General features: G+C 43.4%; 1 protein-coding gene and 1 long non-coding RNA gene across 3 annotated transcripts; both read left to right on the top strand.

The window, feature by feature from the left end:
- The first annotated feature begins 1,033 nt into the window (after positions 1-1,033).
- tyro3 (TYRO3 protein tyrosine kinase) lies at positions 1,034-24,735 on the top strand. The gene is made up of 19 exons (XM_022220859.2): positions 1,034-1,403; positions 4,232-4,415; positions 9,906-10,006; positions 10,130-10,300; positions 13,732-13,818; positions 13,898-14,013; positions 14,300-14,480; positions 18,251-18,393; positions 18,492-18,630; positions 19,489-19,612; positions 20,250-20,341; positions 20,447-20,542; positions 21,147-21,227; positions 21,356-21,448; positions 21,601-21,722; positions 21,806-21,915; positions 22,384-22,543; positions 22,742-22,878; positions 23,098-24,735. The coding sequence occupies exons 1-19, from the start codon at positions 1,340-1,342 to the stop codon at positions 23,549-23,551; spliced, it is 2,655 nt and encodes an 884-aa protein (XP_022076551.2). The 5' UTR covers positions 1,034-1,339; the 3' UTR covers positions 23,552-24,735.
- Positions 2,845-3,834, top strand: LOC127533699 (uncharacterized). Of its 2 annotated transcripts, none has more exons than XR_007941457.1 (3): positions 2,845-3,305; positions 3,408-3,475; positions 3,510-3,834. It is a non-coding gene; the product is annotated as an uncharacterized LOC127533699 (long non-coding RNA). The 2 variants fall into 2 exon arrangements; XR_007941456.1 differs by having other exon boundaries at positions 2,846-3,339.
- Positions 24,736-25,334: the final 599 nt, after the last annotated feature.

The raw sequence follows: 25,334 nt of genomic DNA on the forward strand, positions 1-25,334 counted from the left end.
ATGTTCAATACAACTAATTAAGTGAAAAACAATATATAATACATTGTGATAAAAGCAAAATAGAATAATATTAAAGTTAAAAATACAACAAAATAAATAGTTTTAATATTTACAAATACATCACAAAATAAGAGAAAAACTACAATTTAATAAAATGTTTAATAATAGTCAAAATAATAATAACAACAATAATAATAATAAGTAAAGGAAAAGCTAATATTTTTATTATGTTTTACTTTAAGTATTATTATGTTAAGTATAGATTTTAAAAAAGTACATTAAAAATGTTTTTGTCTTCAATAATGTCTACAAACAAACAGAAAAAACGGAGTAAGTAAAATAAAACCAAGTAAAATACATTTAAATAAAAAGAAGATTGGGATATGAATATAAGTAGAAGTAGAAAATGATAAAAAAATATTATATTAACGAAAAAAAATTAAATAAAAATTAATTATATGCTAGATTTAATTGAAGAGAAAAAGAGAAAAATCCCAATAAAAATATTTATTTTTTATTAAACACAAGATTAAATTTAATAAAAGCAAGCTTTTCCTTTAGTTTTGTAGGAATTAAAAGCAAATATCTGGCAATAAAAAATGCAAGGCTTTCATGGCAGCTGGTGGAAAAGTCAGAAGTAATAATTCAACATATTATTATTTTTAAACTATAAAAGTATATTTATGTAAGTAGCGGATTTTCATAACAAAGATTAGAAGAAATATAAAAATACAATAATTAATTCAATAAAACGGATAAAATCAGTAAACCTGAAATTTAGTGAAATACTACTACTACTAATAATAATAATAATAACAATAATGTGTGCAATATATGCATACAGTGTATATAGATTAAATTACAGGAAAAGATTTATATGTAAAAATATGGTTTATTTGTTGACTGATTTATAGAAATGTGTTTCATTTACAGAGATAGTTTATTTACAAATTTGGTTAAAGAAATTACTATGGGGGGGAAAAAAAATCTTGCCTAACGGGACTTTTATTTTGAAGGCGTGTCTGGTGTTCCATGTGTAAATTTGCGGTTTTTCGGTGTAAATACAAACTCAGAACTTTCTCAGACCGAGAGAACTCTCGGTGTTTCGCCTCTTCTCACGTCGTGTTGTTGTTGTTGTTGTTTGTTTGTTTACTGAGATGAGCCTCCCTCCGTGAGTCCTCCTCCGGTTCATTTATCGCCTCCAGCCTCCGGTCCCTCCGCCGGGAGATGAAGCCCCAGTAGCGCAGGGGGGACACCGGAACGGAGCCGTATCGAGCCGAACGGACCCGGTCCCCGTGAGAACCAGTCTGGAAGCCCCGCCGACGGGGAAGATGAGAAGATGAAGCCGCTGCTGTGGATTCTGGTCTTTCTGCTGCGGAGTCCGGCGGGAAGCTGCGGGACCGGTGAGTGACGATGAGCCGCTAGCAGCTAATGCGGCTACGCGCCGAACTCCACCTGGAAAATAGGCGTTTTAAGAATATTCTATTTTCTGCTAAATATCCACACCTGAATGAAGCCCCCTGTAGATATTAAATAAACCCCAGAGAGATTCTCGTTAATTCGGCATAAAAACAGAACCAAAATCAGCAAGTTTTTAAAGCAGATTTTAACTTTTATATCGCTTTAAACACACTGAAGTGAATTATTTGTCAGCGACCTGAATCACTTCAACGTCGGATTTAATCGTTGCTGCGTGGTTTGTTTTATTTACCCAGAATTAACCAAAAGAATTGTGTCAAACTAAATACGAGTTAAGTATGTAGTTTGACACCAAATAATGGCTTGTAAACTAATAAACCTCAAATTGTGCCATTTTCAAATGGGGTTTGGCTCATAAACGAAGGCTCAGTGGGCAAAGTGCAGGTTCCCGGCTGATACTGAGGGAATGTGAGCCGCTGAAAGCTTCTATTTTGAAAAACTATCATCGTAGGAGTATGGGCACATCAGCATGGAGAGGGAAAATCAAAGCAGATGCAGTAAGCAGAGCAGAAACTGTGCAGAAAATCAATATAGGACGAGTAAAAGCTGTGAAAACCTGCAGTGAAATCCAACCTCGGGTGTTACAGGACAAATACAGGAACAAAACCAGTTTCTGAAGGACCACAAGGAACTGCACCTGACTGGAAGAGGAGCTCGTAGCAGATTTATAACAAAAACAGGACAGAAAATAACCTAAAAATGTCAACAAGCTTCTACAACATTAGAATCTATTCAATAAATTTTGATTAAAGTTGTTTTCTAAGATTGAAGCTGATCAATCAGGTGGTCAGCAGCTAACCAGAGACTCCATTTAAACGTGTTTGTTCTTAAATTAAATTGACTCTTTTCTGTAAAGTGAGTAAACAACAAAAAAAGTGAGTAAACAATGTGTTTGTGTAGAAGCTGTAGGTGCATTCTGGGTAATGTAGTTTGTGATCCATCGCCTCCCTCACTTCATTTCTGGATACAAACTGATGACCTGCAAAAGAGCTCGCTGCATCGTGATGTCATCAGTGGAGGAGAGTGATGTCAGCTGCTCCTCCACTGATTGGTTGTTTTATTGCAGTTTTATAATGTTCAGTGTCATTAAAGTCCTCCGTCTGCAGATTCTCAGGCCATTTCTGAACTGTTTCTAGTTTTATTGACGTGTTTAAAGTGCAGCTGATATGCAGATGTAGTAAACACAAGCAGTACAGTACAGCTCTGTGCAATATCTCCTAAATATCACGTGATTCTAAACAGTATCAGCTCTCAATCACCTCATTATTTCTCAGTTCAACAGCAAAGAGTTTCCTGTGATAAACGATCAATACTGAATGCTTCACAAGTAGAAACTTAAAGCAACAAAGCCTGTGATTTCCCGTCAGTCTATCTGTATAAACATGGTTCTAAAATGAGCTGAGAACAGCAGAAGTTTATCAGTTCTGGACCTATGGAGTGAGTCTATCTATGTCTGCATCATGGCTCCACATGGAAAAGAACTGAACAGAGGAAGAGAAGAATCTGACAGAAAGACTCGACAAAGGTGGAAAAAAAATCCAAGAATATCAACGAAAAACCAAAAAGCACAGTCAGCAGTAATCAGGAGGTCTAGAAGGAGTCATAGTTCCACTAATCAGGAGGTCTAGAAGGAGTCATAGTACCACTAATCAGGAGGTCTAGAAGGAGTCATAGTACCACTAATCAGGAGGTCTAGAAGGAGTCATAGTACCACTAATCAGGAGGTCTAGAAGGAGTCATAGTTCCACTAATCAGGAGGTCTAGAAGGAGTCATAGTACCACTAATCAGGAGGTCTAGAAGGAGTCATAGTACCACTAATCAGGAGGTCTAGAAGGAGTCATAGTTCCACTAATCAGGAGGTCTCGAAGGAGTCATAGTACCACTAATCAGGAGGTCTAGAAGGAGTCATAGTTCAACTAATCAGGAGGTCTAGAAGGAGTCATAGTTCCACTAATCAGGAGGTCTAGAAGGAGTCATAGTTCCACTAATCAGGAGGTACAGAAGGAGTCATAGTTCCACTAATCAGGAGGTCTAGAAGGAGTCATAGTTCCACTAATCAGAGCTCCTAAAATGACTCCACAGACGGTGAACTACTTCCTCCATCCAGCTGTAAAAACAGACATCAGCTGCTTCAGACTTGGCTCAGGGGTTCTCCATGGAAACCAGAGTTAGTGTGAAGCTCAGACAGTGTGAAGGAACTTTCAGAACATCAACCTCTATGGACGGAGGATCAGAACTAAAGCTGGCTGCTGCTCAGAGCTAAACTTCCAGATGAAAGTTTGCTGAGGAACATGAGAAGAAGCCCAATGGATGTTGGAGAACATTCTTTGGTCAGATGGAGATAAATGAGTTCAGATGGAGTCCAGATGTTTGGTGAGAACCTGACCAGGACTACCACAGTGGCTGCCTGGTCCTGACAGTGAAGAACGGAGGTGGGAGTGAGATGATATGAAGCTACATGAGGTCAGAAGGTGTTGAAGACATTTCTAGATGCAGCATGAAGGTCTGAAGATAAACCAGAATACTGTCTGACCAGATGAGTTAGATTTTTATTTGACATCAGAGCAAATAATCTGATTACTTTTTGAGGTGATACAATGTAGAAGATGTGATGTTGCACAGAGGTCTATCAGGGATTTTCCTGTGTTCAGGTCAAGGCCTTACAGTGTTGAGTGTCTGAGTGAAGATAAATGACGACAGAGTTCTTTATGGTCGCCCAGGTAATGCTGACTCCTCCCCCTCCTCCTACAGGTGTGGTGTTCACCAAGCACCCGTCCAACCAGACGGTGTCTCAGGGGAACGAGGTGAGGCTGGGCTGTGCTGTGGAGGGCGTCACGGAGCCCGACATCATGTGGATGAAGGACGGGGAGAAGCTCTACAGCACTGACCAGGTGTTCCTCACGCTGGGAGAGCAGCACTGGGAGACCTCGCACAGGTGCAGCTCCGCCCACAATCAATCAGTCAATCATTCAATTACAGCTCAGAGAAGAACTCTACGGCTTCCCATTCAATCTGAATAAAGCTCACAGCGACCACTCCTTGCTTCTCCTTTTAATTGAATAATTCCAGCAGCCTTCCTTTAACCAATAGAATCATATTTAAAGACAGAATGCAGCAGGTAAAGGTTGATGATAATAAAGCAATACATCCTTTCCATTTATTCTCTTCCTCAGGATTAGGGTTAGTTTTAGTCTCTTTGTAGTTGTTTTGTGTCTTTTAGTTATTTTGGATCTCGACTTACATTTTAAGAATCTGTGATTGATTGGTGTGGTTTTCTGTGTCTTTGTGATAATTTTGTTTGTGTTTGATTTTGAATCACTTTTTGGTAGTTTTTTATGTGTTTGTGGTCATTTGGCATCTTTTTGTGGTAGTTTTGTGTCTCTTTGTGTTGGCTTATTTCAGCTTCTTAAATAGGAACATATTCTGGTTTCTTTGGCAGTAAACTGAAGATCTTTGGGTTGTCAGTCAGTCTTGCTCCTGCGTTGGGGCTGGTGTCCCATCCCGTTGCGTAGAGCCGACCAGAAGGACCAGGTTTTTCCAGTACAGGTGATCTTGTGCTAGCAGGTCTGCATCCTTCATGGTAACTCCGTGTAGTCGGAGGTCATCCGCAATGATGTCGAGCCATCGGGTGCGGGGCTTGCCTCGTGGCCATCTCCAGCCTGCGGCCTTTGGGTCAAACTTCAAAATGGCTCTTGTCGGGTGGTCAGGGGGAAGACAGAGAACATGGCCAAACCAGCGGATGCGACGTTGTGCAGCCAGGCAGGAGGCTTTGGGCTGGTTTGTGCGGGCTCTGAGCGCTTCATTGGATATTTGCTGTGGCCACCTGATGTTCTCGGTGGTTCTGAGAGCCCTGCTATCAAAGCCATCTATTCTTGCGGCCAGGGTCTTATTTAAGGGCCATGTTTCAGAGCCATATAGCAGAATGAAGAGTACGGTGGCATTGTAGATTTGGAGCTTCGTCTTGTGTGAGATGACTTGGTGCCGCCAGAGTGGTTTCCAGAGAGACTGCAGGGCAGAGGCTCCCAGAGCTCTCCGGTGGAGAATCTCTGGTTTAAGATCCCCGTTATCTGTCACTGTGGATCCCAGATACACAAAGTTCTTCACAGGCTCTACGGTGTCGTTACCAAACAGGATAGGAGGTGGGTCTAGTCCCTCACCAACATGCATGAACTTGGTCTTAGTCCAGCTCACATGGAGACCAAGCTTTTCTGCCTCTTCACTGTATACACTCAGGGAGTCCCTCAGCCGACTGTAGGAGGTGCTGAGCAGGATGGTATCATCGGCGTACTCCAGATCATTCAGTTGGTAGTTGCCAAAGGACACTCCGGGTACTCGCTCACAGACCTTGCGCATCAGATGGTCGATGATGCAGTTGAACAGGTCTGGAGCGACTACACAGCCCTGGCGAACACCACTGGAGATGGAAAACCAGTCGGAGTCTCAGCTGTTAACACGTACACAACTCTGTGCGTTGCTATAGAGAAGCTTGAAGAGGGTGGTGATCTTCGGAGGTGCGCCGAGGCCTTGTAGGATACTCCACAGTGATGAGTGGTGGACTGTATCGAATGCAGCCTTGAGGTCTAAGAATCCAACGTATAGATGGTGGTCTCTCCGGAATTCATAGACCTTCTCTATGAGAAGACGAACGGCGGAGATGTGATCTGATGTGAAGCGGTTGGGCATGAAGCCAGCCTGCTGAGGACGGTGGCTACTTCTGAGGGCTGGGAGAGCATGGGTCAGCAAGATCTTGGTGAATAGCTTGCCGGGGATGGAAAATAGTGTGATGCCTCTGTGGTTCCCACAGACGAGCCTGTCACCTTTGCGCTTCCAGAAGGGCAAGATGACCCCTCTGGTCCAGTCGCTAGGGAGCCGCTCCGTTTCCCATGCCTTGTTAAAGACGTGGGTCAGCCACTCGACAGTGGCATCCCCGCCGGACTTTAACATCTCGGTGCTTATGGAGCAAATGCTGGGGGCTTTCCTGTTGTTCCGTTTTTTCAGAGCGGCTCTGACCTCCTCGGGTGTTATGGGGTCCGTGTTACAGGCGTGGTTGGGGGCTGTATCTGCAGTAGCTGGGACGATGGAGGGAGCCAGGGTGGTGTTGTGCTGCAGTAAGAGGCTGAAGTGCTCTTTCCAGCATTGTAGGCAGTTTGTCTCTGTTGTTATGAGATTGCCGTCAGAGTCTTTCACCAGGGCTGACTTGATGCAAGGGCCATTGCGAGCTTGGCGGAATAAATTGTATGCACAGCTCATGTCGTTATTGTTGGCTGCGGACTCTAGGTGTATGGCCTCGGCTTGCCAAAACCGCTCCCTGTCCTCAGCTATAGCCAAATTTCGCACACCGTTCAGTCGGTGATACTCGGTCAGATCGCCTCGGAGTCGTGCCTCACGCCGCTGTTCAATGATGTTGAGTGTCTTCTCCGAAATCCATGGCTTTTTGGGTGATGGTCGTGAACCCCTGAGTACCTTCTGAGCTGACTGGAGAACACTTTCCTTGAAGGTCTGCCAATCACTCATTTGGTCCAGAGCCAGGGCATCGAAGGTACAGTGGATGGAATTGCTGAAGTCTGTGGCAATGTTGGGGTCTCTGAGGAGTGAGGAATCGAGGCGTGGCTGAGTCTTGGTGTGCTGGTTGGCTCAGAGCTTTAGCCTAAGCTGAGCCACCAGGAGACGGTGGTCTGTGTTGCCAAGCTCAGCTCCACGGTACACCCGGCAGTTGGTGACAAACGACTTCCAGCGTCGAGAGATTAGGATGTGGTCCAGTGCTTTCCTGGTTCTGCCGTCTGGGCTGTACCATGTCCACTGGTGGATTAGTTTCCGGGGAAACCAGGTATCAGCAACACAGAGGTTGTTATGGTGGCAGAACAGGAGAAGGTGGTTTCCATTGTCGTTTGTGGCTCTGTCGGCAAAAATGGTGCCAGCAGGTGAGCCAGGCGACCGGTTGCTGCTGGAAAGAGTGGCATTGGCATCCGTCAGTACGATGGTGATGTCGTGCAGTGGTGTGAGGCTGGCAGCCTGGTACAATTGGTCATAAAACACATCCTTCTCATCCTCATCAGCGACATCCGTGGGGGCATAGGCGACAATGACCGTCATCTTGCCATGTCGGTGGAGGAAGCGAGCAGATAGCAATCTGTCGCTCACGGGTGTCCAGCTGATGAGGGATTTACGGAGGGCATTTGAGATGGCAAGAGCCACGCTGTAGAGGCCCGTCCGCTTCTCCGGGCCGCTGTAGATGTAACTGTGGTTGCCAGCTGTTATTTCACCACTTCCCTGCCATCTAACTTCACAGAGCCCTGCCAGTGTGATGCTATAATGGCACAGCTCTCGGGATAGCAGGATGGCTGCTCCTGGGTGAAGGAGGGTCTGGACGTCCCAGGTGGCGATACGGGTCCTGAGGCGAAGGTTGATCTGTACTCGTTGGTCAGGGGCAGGCTGGGGTCTGTTACCGTGTTGGGCAATCCGACTGCTTTTTCTGATCAGTTTCATAACAAAAGGGGGCTTTCTCCTGGGTGGGTTGTTAGCGCTCCGCAGGATAGTCGGTTGGTGGGGCTGCCACCTCATAGCGTACCGACACACTGGGGTCTTTGTCTGGAACCTACCTGGAGACCGTCCCGCCAAGGGTGACCCTGCCAGGAGCGAGCTCCAGACGGTATCGCTCTCCAGGATCACTGGGACGCACAAGCCCCCTCGCCACATCAAGGCCAAGACCCAGAGGAGTTGTGGACAAACAAAACATTTGTCATTTTGGAAAATGCTGAGCAACCTTTTTTTATAGACATTTTAGAGAACAAACAACTGATCAATTAATCCTGAAAATAATCAAAAATTACGATGGTGTTTAGTTGTAGTCCTGGCTTAAAAACGCTGCCATGACACAGCATCTGTCTGTAACTATTTTATTGATTAAATAATCATTGTAGTCATTTTTTAAAACCCTGAAATGAAATATTTACTGGTTCCATCTCCTGCAAACTAAATTTACGTCTTCAGAAGTCCTGTTTCATCAAGAGCTGCAACATTTAATCGATTAGTTGTTCGACTAATTAATTAACCGGCAACTATTTTTCCATTTGATTTACGTTTGAATAATTCTTTGTTTTAATGTTGTGAACCACTTTGTGGTGCGATTTCATCGGATGAAAAGTGCTATACAAATAAAGATTGATTGATTGATTGATTGATTTGTGTTGGTCCTGATCTGCAGGATTAACTGTATGCAGATGATGCTGTTATTTACGTTGCTTTTATGCTCGTGAATGCAGTAACCCTTATTCTCAGCGTCTGACCTTATAAAACACTGAAGTCAGCCACAGGATCAGTGTTAAAAGGTGACTGAGATGTTTCCTGTAACAGAGTCTGAGTTCTGACGATGTTAAAATGGTTTTAAATAGCATGAAGTCTGGAGTTCCTTACTGTCAGAACGTCTGCAGGTTTGTTTCTGTTGCTGTTTCTGCTGTTTGATGGTTAAACAGCAGATCAGGTGTAAATACAGGCCAAGCTGAAGTCTGCTTTGAACACCGACCGACTGCTCTTCGTCCCTGACCGACTTCATCTTCCTCACTCCTCCAAGGACATGTCCACGCTCATTCAGAGGATAGACTTTAATCTGTAAGGGTTCTGGTTCTGCTCAGGTTCTGGTTCCAGTTCAGGTTCTAACTCTGGGTGTTTTTGTCCCACTTTAGGTAGAAATCCAACTTGTCTTGTTCTGGTTCAAGTAGTAATTGAACATGTTCTCGTTCCAGTTCAGGTTGTAATTCATCATATTCTGGTTCAAGTTAAGATAGTAATTCAACATGCTCTGGTTTTGGTTAAGGTAGTAACCCAACATGTTTCTGGTACTAGTTCAGGTTCTAGCTGTGGTTGTTTTTGGTTCCACCTCAGGTTATAATCCCACATGTTCCGGTTCCAGTTCTGCTGTTCTGTGTTCTGTGTTCTATTCAGATGTTGTGATGTTCTGTTTCCAATTGAGGTTCTCTGTTTTGGTTAGGGTTAGGGTTAGATGTTTTGTGTTCTTGATCCTGGTCTGATGTTCTTCTTTCTGATTCCAAATCTGCTGTCCTAATGTTCTGTGCTCTGGGTCCAGTTGAGGTTCTGTGTTTTGGCTCCAGGTCTAATTTTCTATGTTGTTGTTTTAGTTAAGGTCTGAGTTTCTGTTTCCACCCCAAGTTCTGATGTTCTGTGTTGTGGATCTGGCTTCGTTTTTCCATGTTCTGTTTTCCATTTCTGAAGTTCGGATGTTCTGTGTTCTGGTTTCAGTCCAGATTCTGTGTTCTGGTTCCTGCTCTACTGTTCTAATGTTCTGTGTTCTGATGTTTTTGTTTCAGTTCTGACCTCCTGATGTTCTGTGTTGTGGTTCTGGTTCTTGTTTGGATCTTTTGTGTTGTAATTCTGGTTTACGTTCTCATGTTCTATGTTGTGGTTCCAGTGTGAGGTCGGTCCAGCAGCATGATGCGGGTCAGTACTGGTGTGAGGTGGAGTTCCACGGCCTGACGTTCTCCTCTGAACGAGCCTGGATCACAGTGGAAGGTGAGTCCCTGAACGCAGCACTAGTTTGTGTTTTCCTGATGAGACCCTGAACGCATCGCCGCTGATTCCTGTTCATTCTGCCAGAGAACTCTTCCTCCCATCATGCACCTCTCTCTCCTGCAGGTGTTCCTCACTTCATCCAGGAACCTCAGGACGTAGCGACGTTCCCCAACGCCGCCTTCAACCTCACCTGTGCAGCCGTCGGACCTCCAGAACCGGTGGAGGTTCTGTGGTGGCTGGGAGGAGTCCAGGAGGGAGAACCACGACCGTCACCCTCCGTCCTCCACGTCTCAGGTAGAGAGAACACACCTGGAACCAAACACTAGAACTGGGAATCATGGGAAATGTAGGATTAATTGGTAATCAGTTTACATAAAATCAGCTAAATCTAGATCTAAATGATGCTGCCACCACCATGCTTCACATCATGATGCTGCCACCACCGTGTTTCACATCATAATGCTGCCACCACCGTGCTTCACATCATGATGCTGCCACCACCGTGCTTCACATCATGATACTGCCTCCACCGTGTTTCACATCATAATGCTGCCACCACCGTGCTTCACATCATGATACTGCCTCCACCGTGTTTCACATCATGATGCTGCCACCACCGTGCTTCACATCATGATACTGCCTCCACCGTGTTTCACATCATAATGCTGCCTCCACCGTGCTTCACATCATGATGCTGCCACCACCGTGCTTCACATCATGATGCTGCCTCCACCGTGCTTCACATCATGATGCTGCCACCACCGTGTTTCACATCATGATGCTGCCACCACCGTGCTTCACATCATGATGCTGCCACCACCGTGCTTCACATCATGATGCTGCCACCACCGTGCTTCACATCATGATGCTGCCTCCACCGTGTTTCACATCATGATGCCGCCACCACCGTGCTTCACATCATGATGCCGCCACCACCGTGCTTCACATCATGATGCCGCCACCACCGTGCTTCACATCATGATGCCGCCTCCACCGTGCTTCACATCATGATGCCGCCTCCACCGTGCTTCACATCATGATGCTGCCACCACCGTGCTTCACATCATGATGCTGCCTCCACCGTGCTTCACATCATGATGCTGCCACCACCGTGCTTCACATCATGATGCTGCCACCACCGTGCTTCACATCATGATGCTGCCACCACCGTGCTTCACATCATGATGCTGCCACCACCGTGCTTCACATCATGATGCTGCCACCACCGTGCTTCACATCATGATGCTGCCTCCACCGTGTTTCACATCATGATGCTGCCACCACCGTGCTTCACATCATGATGCTGCCACCACCGTGCTTCACATCATGATGCTGCCTCCACCGTGCTTCACATCATGATGCTGCCACCACCGTGCTTCACATCATGATGCTGCCTCCACCGTGCTTCACATCATGATGCTGCCTCCACCGTGCTTCACATCATGATGCTGCCACCACCGTGTTTCACATCATGATGCTGCCTCCACCGTGCTTCACATCATGATGCTGCCTCCACCGTGCTTCACATCATGATGCTGCCACCACCGTGCTTCACATCATGATGCTGCCACCACCGTGCTTCACATCATGATGCTGCCTCCACCGTGTTTCACATCATAATGCTGCCACCACCGTGCTTCACATCATGATGCTGCCACCACCGTGCTTCACAGTGAGATGGTTTGTTTGTGATAATGTCTGTCCAACATTGTGTCTAGACCAACACACAAAAAGCTCAAATTTGGTCTAATTAGACCGAAGAATCTTTTTTTTCCCCTGATAATTCACCACAGCATTCTGGGTAAATTTTCAAGGCTCATATCATCATGTTGATAGGTGGTTGATCAGAGCAATTATAGAGAATGAAAGGATCATTTTTACCAACATTTTATACCAGTATCAATTAAAAGTCATGGCTTTATTCTGTAAAAAGTGATAAATCTGGACCCACATCTCTGTACCTAAAGGACCTGTAACTGTAAAAATATTCACAGTATGAAGGTAGAACTCTGATCAATAATCGGCTGATTCTGATTCCGGTCTGATTGATTTATAACAGAGTAACCTGTTTATTGATTATCACGGCTGCTGTTTGTTGGCCTCTGATCAGTAGCTGAGTCACAGTGACTCGGGCTGTGTTGTTGCTTCATCACCTCTTTGTGTTGTCGTCACGTTTAACACACATTCTGCAGCCGTGACTCACACACATGTGAGCGACGGATTTAACACAAAGGTCAGCGTTGGCCGACGGTAATCAGGTCACATCACCAAAGTAGCCTAAAATAAACTAACTCTGAAGTGTTATGTTTATGTTTGTGTACAATCAGCTTCACTTATAGCACAAATAAATAAATAAATAAAACCCCAATGTCTGTCAGAAGGTGGGATACAGAGGCAGTAAAGTTCAGATCTACGTACTAATGCAGTGATTTAAACACATTTTATTCCTTATCTGAACACCAGTACTGCAACGATTGATCGACTGTTTTGATTATTGGTTAATCAGTTGGAATCTTTTTTTAAAAAATTCTGTGATTGCAGCTTCTTCAGTGGGATTGTTTTAGGTTTCTTTCCTCCTCTATGACAGTTTTGTCTAATTTTCTGTCATTTTAGAGGGCAAACAGTCGATCGGTTTATCAGGAAAATAACAAACCGATCACCTTTGTAGTTCTTTAGTAGGTTTTATGTTTTCTTTTGTGTTTCTTTGCATCATTTTGTGACTTTTTGTAATTGTGTAGCGTATTTTGGTGTTTATTTTGCATCTCTTTAGGGTTGTTTTGCATTTTTTGTGTTTGTTTTGTGTCTCTGGTTGTTTTGCATTGTTATGTAGTTGTGTGTTGTTTTCTGTTTTGTATCTGTTCGTGTTTCGTGTTTGTTTTTTGGTTGCGTTATGTATTTTTGTGGCTGCTTTGTCTTTGAATAGTTATTTTTGTTTCCTTGCTGTCATTTTGTGTCTGTTGGTGGTAATTTTGCATCTTTTTATGATTGTTTTCTGTCTCTTTGTGGTTGGTTTGTGCCATTTTGGTGTAATTTTGTGTCGTCTTGTGGTGGCAGATTGCAGCTTCTTCCATGTGACTCCTAATTATATTTTAATTCACTTTTATCTACGTAGCGCAATTCACAGCATATATCATCCAGCAATACTTCAGAGTCAGGTAGACATGAATTTTAAACGAGGAACAGAGAACCCAACAATCCAGAGTCGTCTTTGGATTCCCGATGAGCGACGGTTGGATGGAATAATCCCAGAAAACAATCATTAAGCTGCAGAACTACAAAGAATCGACAGATAAACTCGGTCTGTGTGAACCTTGAACCTCAGAGTCGAGCTGCAGCCTGAATGAACTCATGAATGTCCTTGAATCCGGTCCAGGATCAGTCCTCAGCACACAGATTTACTGCACAGTCAGCAGTATTGATCCACGGGATGACATCAGAGGAGCCGCTGCTGCTGATTGGAGGATCCTGGTACACATCAGACAGATACTGGAAACACACACAGCGAGTCGTGTCGTCTTTCAGGATGTTGTTTTGTTTCTTTCGGCTGTAAATCAATTAAACTGATCTCACTTATTGATCCACATTCTGGTTCACCTGCACCAGAGCCTACATCCCCCACAATGCACCTGGGCCTCCTGACTCGTGCACAGACACATGACAGAGAAACACACCTGGAAAACAAAGTGTCTCCACAGACCGATAGCTGATCAATAAACTGTGTGCAGGTGTGAACAGCAGCGTGAAGTTTTACTGCGAAGCGAAGAACGCCAGAGGAATCTCCGTGTCCAGAACCGGGACGGTCCACATCAAAGGTGAGCTGAGCTGTGATTGGAGGAGGGCTCTGTGTGGGCGGGGCTTGTTTAAAACTGTCCGTCTGTCTGTCCGTCTCAGTGCTGCCGGCGGCTCCAGTCGGCCTGCAGGTCCTCGGGATGCTGGACAACAATGTCACACTGTCATGGCAACCGGGGTTCACGGGTCACTCTGAGCTGACCACCTGCGTCGTCCAGGTAACGAACTCACCTGTAAGCAACAGCCGTGAGAACAACCATGTCCAATATCACTAAAATGTCAAATTTACATATCAAAATGTTAAAAAAAATAGGTAATTATTATAGAATTTATCCCCAGACAGTAATCAGATTACTTCTGAGTTGACCAGTTTAGTATTTCGTCTGATGAACAATTAAAAACAAAACTTCAGAAAGACTTTATTGAGAATTCAGCCTCAAGGTAGAAGCTTAATGCAACAAACTGAGTCCATCTGTGATTTAACCTCCTCCTCCTCCTCCTCAGGTGTCGAGGCGTTCATCTCGGAGGTGGGATCTCCCCCCGCAGGAGGTCCAGGTTCCTCCTCACCTCCATGTTCTGTCAGGTCTGAGGAGTCACTCCAACTACAGCGTCAGAGTTTCCTGTGTGAATGAAGTCGGGGCGTCTCCGTTCTCTCCGTGGATGCACTTCCTCACACCTGAGTCAGGTGAGACGGCTGAGGATGAGGGGCGTGTAGAGCAGCTGTAGGTTTACTGGAACACCTGTCTGTCTGCAGAACCTGTCTGTCTGCAGAACCTGTCTCAGGTGTTCATCTGGGCTGAGAATCCCAACTGCCGATTGTGGAGTGGAGATAATTCACATCCTGCATTATGGGTGGAAGAACGGTTTTAGCAGAGGATAAAAGGGATCGCTGAGAACACATTTTTACTGATCTGACAAAAGAGACACAAAACAACCACAAAGAGACACAAAACAACCACAAAGAGACAGAAAATGACCTAAAAGAGACGCAAAACACCTAAAAGGGACGCAAACAACTTAAAAGGGAAGCACAAAACCTAAAATAGATGCAAAAACAACCTAGAATAGACTCAAAACAACCACAAAGAGACACAAAACGACCACAAAGAGACGCAAAACAACCACAAATGGACACAAAACAACCACAGAGACGCAAAACAACCACAGGCACAAAACAACAACCAAAAACAACCACAAAGAGGTGCAAAATTACCACAAAAAGATGCGAAACCACTGGAAAGAGGCACAAAACAACCCCGAATGATGTAAAAGAACTATGGAGATACGCCAAACAACCAGAAATAGACATAAAATGATGACAAAGAGACGCAAAACGACTCCAAAGGCCATCAAACAACCACACAAAGAGACGACTCCCATCGGGACGGAAATGGTTTACACCGATCTGCAATGATTCTTCCTTGCTTTTAAAACACCTCTGCAGATCTCACCAGTGTTCAGATTTGAGTTATTTTTCTTCTGCTGAGCTTTAGTGTTGGTCCATGTTGGTAATGAGTTTATTCGCTGCAGTTCTAGCGTCTTTGAGTGTAACTGTAGACGGTTTTCAGTCTGATCACGTCCTGCAGAGACTCTCTGAGGAAGAACTACTGCTGTTGTTTAGTTTATATCACAGCAGGGATGTTCACGATGAACTTGAACCAGATAATCACAGCTTATATTAGATCTGATTACAAATATATTCAGAGAAATTTCAGTAAATGTGTTGTAGACCAGCTGTAGTATCTGGTTCTACCACCAGGTGGAGCTCTCTTCTGTTTTGGAAAAGTGCAGTTTATTTCTGTTTAATGCTGTTGGTTAGCAGAGAGCATTGTGGGAATTTAGCTAACGATGGGCACCATGACAAAGACGTCTGTGATGATTAATGGATTTATAAAAATTTTTACATTTGATTTGTTTTTGTCACTTTTTCTGTCAGTTTTTGACAGAAAGGATGAGCGCTGTGCTCTCTGACTGTTTTTCTCGTTGTCCAAGATACTTTAAAAATAATCCAGAATTAGACGAGTTTCCAGAAATTATCTAAAATTATGAAAATTTGCTCAGAATGACATGAAAATCATCTAAAATGATCAATCCAAAATCAGTTATTTCTTTTAAATGATTAAAAATGATCCAGAGTGACTTAAAATTTGCGGAAGGACACAAAATTTGTCCAAGATGCTGTAAAAGTCATCCAAAATGACTTGAAAATCCAGATTTACAGTAAATTTGTCCAGAATTACACAAAAGTTGTCAGAAATGACAAAAATCTTCTTAAAACGACTCAAAAATTGACCCAAATTACTTAAAAAATGACTGAAAACTAAATGGCCACATCTTACGTTGCTGTCATTTATTATCATTAATAACTAGTAAAATAAAAATGCTGCATTTCTAACAGTGCCATACGGTGGAATGAGCAGCCTTGGAGGAGGACTGCTCTCTAGTTTTAATTTTGAACATTGCAGTTTTTTACTATTTCACTCAGTTTTTCTTCTCGCATCTTTACTGCCAGATTTTTTTTACAGTGTAGAGGAAACACCTGCATCCTCCACTCATCTATTCAGACCGTTGCTTTCATTTCTCCTCCGTCTTCGTGGATTTTAGAACAGTTCAGACCCTCATCTGGTTCTGCTGGTTTCAGAGTTTTTACTGGACGTTTTTCACTGTTTCATCAGTAAACAGAAGAGCTGCTGGTTTCCTGCTTCACAGCTGAACTCTGAGGCTGTTTGTTTGTGTTTGTTCAGCGTGTGTGTTAAAGTGTGTGTGTGTGTTTTGTGTATGTGTGTCGGTCCGGCTGGATCTGCTCCAGTAGATTCCAGTCCTCTCCGTACAATCAGCTTTTGTTTGTGGCCTAAATCCACATGAAAGGACTGGGCAGCCGCCTCTGCAGCGCCGCCTGCTGGAGCTGTGAGCTGTGAGCGGCTGGAGGCGTCTTCACATGCAGATCACACTCGCAAACATTCACAGAGAACTGAAGTGAACCTGCAGCTTTTAGAGGGAAAACGCGAAAACAGAAACGCGTCTTGGTTCTGAAGCAAAAGCAGAAAAATGGAAAGTAGTTAAACATCAGAAAGATCAGAAATGGATTAAACTCTAATAATCCACATTATTTATCACAACTGAAGCAGAATTAAACACTTCCGGACAAAAACAAAGAAAATATCGCTGCTTTTAGCTGTAATAAAAACAGAAGAGGACACTTTCATTAATTACAAAACATCAGCTCTTCTAAACTCCTAATTTCACAGATTTGTACCTTTTATAAGCTGCGAATTATCCTGAGATCTGCTTTTGTCATTTCAGGTAGTACCATCTCAAAATTGTGTTCAGAGTTAACTTATTTGTTGTTTTTAACCTAAAGCTGAAATATTTTAGCAGAATTTTGACAAATTTATGTGTTTTTAGATGTGGAAGTTCTGTATTTACACCCTAGAAACATCTGACCTGTAAAGCCATTTTTAAGGTCCAATATCTCCAGAAATAGAACTCCTACAGCCATGAAAGTAGATGAAGACTCAGACAGAATAGTTTGCAGTAGATTCAAATCATAAAATAGCTCTTTCAGAGTAGAAGTTTTGACTTACTGGCCTTTAAAAATCGATACAAGTGCAACATTTTCAGTAAAGGGTGGTATAATGTTGCCATTGAGGCATAGAAGGAAATCTGAATCCATCCATATTTATACACTTAGAGGAACTTCTGGGGCCACAATACCAGCCACAATTGGAAATGTAGCACTTTTTTTTGCATTTTCAAGGGCGAAAAATTATTCATTATTGTCACTTTAAACATATTTTGTCATTTATTATGAATTTTGTTGTTTGATTTTTAGACAAATTCTCACTAATGTTGGACAAATTTCAAGTTAGAATATTTTAAAAAAAACTCAATTTTTGTCTTAAAATTCTTGCCACACATCAAATTCTACTGATTTTAGAGCCTCAGAAGTTGGTAAGATGTCGACCAAACACTGTATTTTTAGTTAGGAACTTTATGGAGACACAATACCACCATTGTTTAGAAATTTTGCACGTTTTCCCCCATTTTTAAGGACCTATAATTTTAAAATATCTCTCCTGCTTCAGCCATTTGAGCAGTAAATCAGCCGAAAACTATTCTGAGTCGTCATCAGATTTCATGACTTTTATTTCTTGACAGATTGAACTTTGAAAATGACATTTTTTTCAGGATGAAGCACAAAAATTTCCAGATATGACAACAGATTCTCAAAATTCATCTAAAATATTCTAGTTCTAGATTACAGAGAACAATAAGTAAATTCTGAACAGAGTCAGAGCCGGTGCAGCAACATGTTTTCTGAATTAACGCTTTCGTTGACGATACTCTGCTTTATATGGGAACAAACTGCAGGTGCCGGCCTCCACCCAGCAGGGGGCGCTGCTGCCGATCATTGCTCCACTATAACTAACCCTGGCTGTATGATTTGTCCTGCAGTTCCCTCGGCGGCCCCCAGGAACCTGACGTTTGACCTGTCGGAGCAGCAGCTGGCTCTGAACTGGGCCAAGCTGCAGGACGACGAGCTGCAGGGAAAGCTGCTGGCCTACAAGGTGCAGTGGACTCTGGGAGGAGAAGCTCAGGTCAGAGGAAGTCCTGACAGCAACGTGACAAACATTAGAGTAAATATCTGCGTAAACGAATTAGAGCTGAAACGTTTATTTAACTGACGTGTCTGCAGGAGCCGCTGCTGTTTAAGGAGAACTCGGCGCAGCTCTCAGGAGGAGGACGGTTCTTCAACGCCTCCTTCCAGGTGTCGGCCTGCACAGCGGTGGGCTGTGGTCCATGGAGCGCCCCGGTTCTGGTGCTGCCCGCCTCAGGTAGAGCCACGGTCAATGCAAAAATATGCTATAAATAGACTTAAAACAACCACAAAACGTCACAAATAGGCCAGACATGACACAAAACAACTGATTGGACAGGCAAAGCCACTTCAAAGACACACAAAATGATGAAAAAATGTCACAAAAGAACAATGTAGAGACACAAAACAACCTCAAAAACACACAAAACAACCTCAGAGACACAAAACAACTGATTGAACAGGCAAAGCCACTTCAAAGAAACACAAAATGATGAAAAAATGTCACAAAAGAACAATGTAGAGACACAAAACAACCTCAGAGACACAAAGCAACTTCAAAGAGACACAAAACAACCGATGGAACAGGCAAAACCACTTCAAAGAAACACAAAATGATGAAAAAATGTCACAAATGAACAATAGAGACAAAAAACAACCTCAAAGAGACACAAAACAACCTCAGAGACACAAAACAATCACAAAGAGACGCAAAGCAACCTCAAAGAGAATCAAACAACCACAGAAGACACAAACCACCTCTAAGAAATGCAAAACGATGAAAAAAAGAACAACACAAACACACAAAACATAGATACAAAACAACCTACAAGATGAAAAAAAACAAGCACAAAGAGATGCAGAAGGACCCTAAAAAGGGCACAAAGACACACCTGACAACTACAACCGTTATCTGTTAATGATTTTCTGGATTCATTGATTAGTTGTTTTGTCACTAAAATTTCCAGAAATTACATTTAAGAAACTGCAATCGTAGATCACAACATTTTAAATGACTTTTTACCACATGAATACTGATATTTACTGATCAACATTGATTGATGGGTCTGATCGCTGCCTCCTGCTGGTCCCTCAGTGCAGCTCCAGGTCCAGAGGAGCCACATGTGGGTCGGTCTTCTGCTCGGCCTCCTGGTGGCGACCATCGTCGGTCTGCTGCTGACTGTTGTCGCTCAGCGTCGAGGGAAGGAAACGCAGTTCGGGTACGAAGACGAATGTTTGTTCAGACCCGCATAGCTCAGGGTGTTAATTCATTCTGTTAGCCTAACTTCAACTTGAGCTGTGCATTACCTAGCATCAGTCTAATGTTATTTTAGCATTAGCCCAGCTTCAGTCTAGCATAGGTCTAATATTATTCAAGTATCAGTCTAGCATTAGCCGAGCATCATCCTAACAGTACCCAAACAATAGATTAGTATTGGCCTGACATCTGCCAAACAGTGGAGGAGTGTTAGCCTAGTCAAGCATTAGCCTAGCATCAACCAAAGAACATAGTATTTTCCTAGAATAACCCTAACACTAGTATAGCATTAGCGTCATATTAGCCTAGCATCAACCAATATTAGCCTTGTATTTGTCCTCGTCAGCCTGATATTCTAGCATTAGCCTTGCACCAGCCTAGTGTCAGTCTGTTATTCCAATATTATTCTAAAATTATGCTAGTATTAGCCTAATATTATTGTAGTATTAGCCTAGCGTTAGTCTGACATTATACAAGTATTAGCCTAGCAACAGATGATGATGCACGTTCACTGTCTAACATGTTGCGTGTTTAGTGTAAAATGTTCAGTGTGTAACATGTGGTGTGTTTATTGTAACATGCGTGTTGTGTGTCTCCAGGTCGGTCTTTAAGACTCCGGGTCCTGAGAGTTCGGTTTCCTTCACTGCAGCTCGATCCTTCAGCCGGAGTGCCGCTGATCAGGAGAACACCTGTAGGTCACCTGATCAACACACCTGAGTGTTGTTGTTACACCTGGATGTTTGTGTGTTGAGTGTGTGTGTCTGCCTGTGTTTATTGTGTGTGTGTCTCCCCCCAGTGGACAGTTTGGGAATCAACGATGAGCTGAAGAACAAACTGCAGGACGTCCTGATTCCAGAGAGGCTGCTGACGCTGGGACACATGCTGGGAAAAGGTGACACAACGGATACACAACTACTAAACAAGTACTACAATACAATACAACATATGCTAGGAAAAGGTAACAACTGATATTAAGATTTAAAAATTAAGAAATTGTCCATAAAAGAAATAAAATACTAATAAAATTAAAATTGATAAAATTTAAATTACACATAAACTATCTGAAGATTCTTAATAGACATAGTTGATCAAATATCTGTAATGTATTGGATGTCAAAAAATATTACAGAATGTGAAAAAGTAAGATTTCTCAGAAAAATATGAGCTGAAAGTAAAAAAAAGTTAATTAAAAGATTAAGATTAGAAATATTCATAAATATACATTATAAACCATTGCTAAAATATTTGAAAACTATGAAAAACAAAATGTGACTAGAAAATAAGTGGAAAAATACGAGTGATTTCTAAAGAATCCCAGTGTGAATATTTGCTGGAAAAATATGACAAATTGAAACTGTCCATAATATGTTAATAATACATCTTGATAAATGTAAAAGTATTGATAAAATATTTGAAAATGATTCCAAAGAAATTTCAATTTATGGCTAAAATGTCCAAACAGCGATAACTAAAATCTGATTGGTTGTTTACTGCAGGTGAGTTTGGTTCGGTGCGTGAAGCTTTTCTGAAGAGTGAAGACTCGTCTGTCCAGAAGGTGGCGGTAAAAGTTCTGAAATGTGAGTCCAACTCCTCTTCTTCTTCTTCTTTTTCTTCTCCTTCTTCCTCTTCTTCTTCTCCTTCTTCTTCTTTTTTGTGTTTTTCTCCTCCTCCTTCTTCTTCTACTAACATCTCATTGGTCCTCCAGCTGACATCACCTCGTCAGGTGACATTGAACAGTGTCTGAAGGAGGCGGCCTACATGAAGGACTTCCACCATCCCAACGTCATCCAGCTCATCGGTAACACACACACACACACACACACACACACACACACACACACACACACACACACACACACACACACACACACACACACACACACACACACACACACACACACACACACACCAAGGCCAGACGTTTTGATTGACAGCTGTAACATCCAATAGGAGTGAGTCTCCACCGTCGTCCGAGCCAGCGGCTGCCGATCCCGATGGTGGTCCTGCCGTTCATGAAGCATGGAGATCTCCACACCTTCCTGCTGCTGTCCAGGCTGGGAGATCAGCCATTTGTAAGTCAGAGTGCTAACCGATCGAAAGCTGATCAGCCGCTGCCGTCTGATCAATACCTGACCTGTTGCCGTGTCTCCTCCAGGACCTGTCTCTGCAGACTCTGGTCCAGTTCATGCTGGACATCTCCAGGGGGATGGAGTACCTGAGCAGCAGGAACATCATCCACAGAGACCTGGCCGCCAGAAACTGCATGTCAGTCCACCAATCAGAGATATCAAGCTGTCGTCCAATCAGCTCGCACAACACTGACATGACATCACATATATTACTCCCAGCAGCTTTTTGTTTTATTCTGTTTAGCTTGATATCAGCCTAGCATTAGCCTAGCATCACTGTAGGCTTACTCTAATATTAGCCGAGTATTAGCCAAACATCAGCCTAGCATTAACCAAACATCAGGGTAGCATTTGGCTAATATTAACCTAGCATTACCCTAGCAGGAACAAAGCAGTAGAGTAGTATTGTGTTAGCTTAGCATCAGACTCAGGTCATTTGTGCCCATGTGGTTTACACCTGGTCCACTCAGCTTTCATGTGTTCCAAGTCTTTGATTTTTCTTTGTGAAATACACAAAATACTTTCTAGATTTCAGTGATTCTTTATAGTTGTAATGAGATGTGTGTGTGTTTTAGTGGTGAAGAGCTGTGTGTTTGTGTTCCAGGCTGAATGAGAACATGACGGTGTGTGTTGCCGACTTCGGTTTGTCCAAGAAGATCTACAGCGGAGATTATTACCGTCAGGGCTCCGTCTCCAAGCTGCCCGTTAAATGGATCGCTTTGGAGAGTCTGGCCGACAACGTCTACACAACTCAGAGTGACGTGGTAAACAAACGTACACAATCACACAGACACATCCACACAGACACACACCTGCTATCAGCACTTTAACACCTCTACTGTCACTGTCCAAATACAAGGATATTGTTCTACAAGTGGCTCCAGGTCAGTCAGCACCAACCTAAGTATTGTTACTCAGATATAGATTGTATTTGTGTGTTTTGTGATCGTGTGTGTGTTTAGTGGGCGTTTGGCGTGACCATGTGGGAGATCATGACTCGAGGTCAGACTCCGTATCCTGGAGTGGAAAACTCAGAGATCTACGAGTTCCTGATTAAAGGAGAACGACTGAAGAAACCAGCAGACTGTAGAGACGACATGTGAGTCAACAACACATAAACAACAACAACAATAAACAACACCACACCCCCACCTCTGTTCTTCACTGTCAGGACTATGCATCCACTGTGGCAGTCCTGGCTAAACGGAGAATCTCACCTTTCTCTTTTGCCGTTTTCAAATTTCAGATCATGTGTTTGACGCCTCCTGCTGGTCACAGAGGAGAATCTCGCCTCATTCTTCTTCTTCTGTGGTTTCAGATATGAGATCATGCACAGCTGCTGGAGTCCGGTCCCTAAATGTCGTCCCAGTTTCCAGCACCTGGTCGACCAGTTGGAGGCGCTGTGGCTCAGTTTGTCTCCTGCCCCGCCGTCCAAGGAGCCTCTCCTGTACGTCAACCTGGAGGGGGAGGAGGGGGAGTCTGGGAGAGGGGGTGGGGCTATGGGAACCCGGGCCTTGGGGCCGGAGGAGGCGCCGTCCAGCTGGAGCGTCCCCTGGCAGCGGCGGCCAGAGGACGAGGAGACGGACTGGCTGATGGTGGGGTCGGGGGCGGCGCTCGCTATTGGTGGAGATTACCGTTACATCATCAGCCCAGCGGGACCCTCTGAGGAGGGGGAGGAGGGGGAGGGCAGCAGGGGGAGGAGGAGGGAGTCGATGGACACGTTAGAGGACGAGGTCAGAGACGACGAGGACGACGCCGTCATCAACGTCTGACCAATCATGGCGCTCCTCCTGCTCCCCTCAAACCTCATTGGACCAGAGCTCAGGCAGAAGGCGGGTCTAGACGAACCTCCAGCCAATCAGGACCAGAACTTCCACCTGCTGTCTCCTCAGCGCCACCAGCCGATCGATCAATCAGCTGACCGATCAGAAACTGCATTTCCTGGTTTTAGACGTCAGAGTTTTAAAGTTTTTAATGGATGAAATAAACTTTCTGGCGCCTCTAACCTCGTTTAAACAATCAGGAAATAACCACAGATTAATCAGTAATCCTCTGGACTGAAGAACGGAGCGGTTTAAAGACGTCACTTTGGGTCTCAGGGTTAACCCTAACCCTGAGACCCAAAGTGACTCCTTTAAAGGTCAACCCTAACCCTGAAAGACATCACTTTGGGCTTTAGGGTCAGCTCAAAGTGACATCTTTAAGGGTTAGGGTTCAGGTCGTCCCTTCAAGACGTAACTTTGGGTCTTTGTTACACTAAAGATGATTAATGATGAAACAGATCAGCAGATTGAAGCTAACAGTAGGGGGCGCCGTGATGACGCAAAAACACCTCAAGTTTAAATGTTTTGTTTTTGTTTTTCTCTTCAGACTTTCCTGTTTTTACATCAACAAGCCGTTAAAACTGCAGGAAACTATTGTTTTATTTTATTAGGACTTCACTGTTTGTCGTTTTGGAGACATTTTAGCCAAGAAAAGCAACAAAACACTTTTATTTTTACACTTCTCATTTTTAAAACCACTGAAATGTGATTCTTCTAATGGTTTCCAGTTAATTATCTGTTAATCGATTAATCGACTGATCGCTGCACCTCATTAATATTTACTTTAAAAATCCTCAATGTGGTTTCAGTCATGTGTTTGAAATGGACGACACCTGTTGGCTGCTTGAAGAGGCTCCGCCCTCTATGAACAGACCCACTGTGTCTCTGCCTGAGCAGGTGAGGAAACAGCGCCTCACCTGGCCGACAGGTGAACTGCAGCTGTTACTAAACTGAGTCTTTCCTGCTGTAATAAACAGATAATAAAGGTGAGTTTTGGGGGGTTTTAGGTGTGTCTTCTTCCTGACTTACCTGTCGGTTGCCGTGGAAACAGGGAGAGAGTTTTAAAGTGGGTGGAAGGTGAAATCCTGGCTGTTGTTTGTTTATATTTCCAATAAAGTTGTTGTTTCGCTGTTTGGGATGTTTATAGCCGGTTTGTGCTTCATGGTGATGCTGGGATTCTGAACATTTGAACTTTAGCGTATTTTAAAACTTATTTTCTGCTGTAACCTCTGAACCTCTGTGGAAACGTTTCAGGATGAAAACATGAAGCTGCAGCTCTGATGCTTCAATTTAACAGTGAATTTATTCATTAACGCTGTAGCAGCAGAAACTGATCTAATTCATATTTTCTGGATTTGTCTCTAAAATGTCAAAAAATAGTGAAAAATGTGGATCAGTTTCCTCAAATGTCTTGTTTTGTCCAAAAATATTCAGTTTACTGTTGACAAAACATAAAATATTCACATTTAAGAAGATGAAATCTGAATTTAGACTATTTTAATATTAAAAAGCACATTAATTTCTTATCAAAACTGGTAATATTTGCTGATTAATTGATAAACGGTTGCAGCTCTGCACTAAAGACATCTGAGGACGTCGTTTTACATTTGATGTTTTCTGGTTCTTTATAGGGAAAATGGTTCATCGGTGAATCAAAACTTGACTAACATTTACTTTCGCTTTTGTTTTATATTGCGTATTTTCTCTGTTTTCTTTCTTTCAGTGAGTAAAA

This window comes from Acanthochromis polyacanthus, chromosome 1 (assembly GCF_021347895.1).
Source record: "Acanthochromis polyacanthus isolate Apoly-LR-REF ecotype Palm Island chromosome 1, KAUST_Apoly_ChrSc, whole genome shotgun sequence".
In the NCBI taxonomy this organism is placed as follows: Eukaryota; Metazoa; Chordata; class Actinopteri; family Pomacentridae; genus Acanthochromis; species Acanthochromis polyacanthus.

What these genes read in the sequence shown, in the direction of transcription:
- tyro3 (XM_022220859.2), top strand. Translation starts at nt 1,340, where the DNA reads ATGAAGCCGCTGCTGTGGATTCTGGTCTTTCTGCTGCGGAGTCCGGCG. An exon ending in TCTGGTGCTGCCCGCCTCAG is followed by an intron (nt 18,631 to 19,488) that starts GTAGAGCCACGG and finishes CTGGTCCCTCAG; the next exon opens with TGCAGCTCCAGGTCCAGAGG. An exon ending in GGGAAGGAAACGCAGTTCGG is followed by an intron (nt 19,613 to 20,249) that starts GTACGAAGACGA and finishes GTGTGTCTCCAG; the next exon opens with GTCGGTCTTTAAGACTCCGG.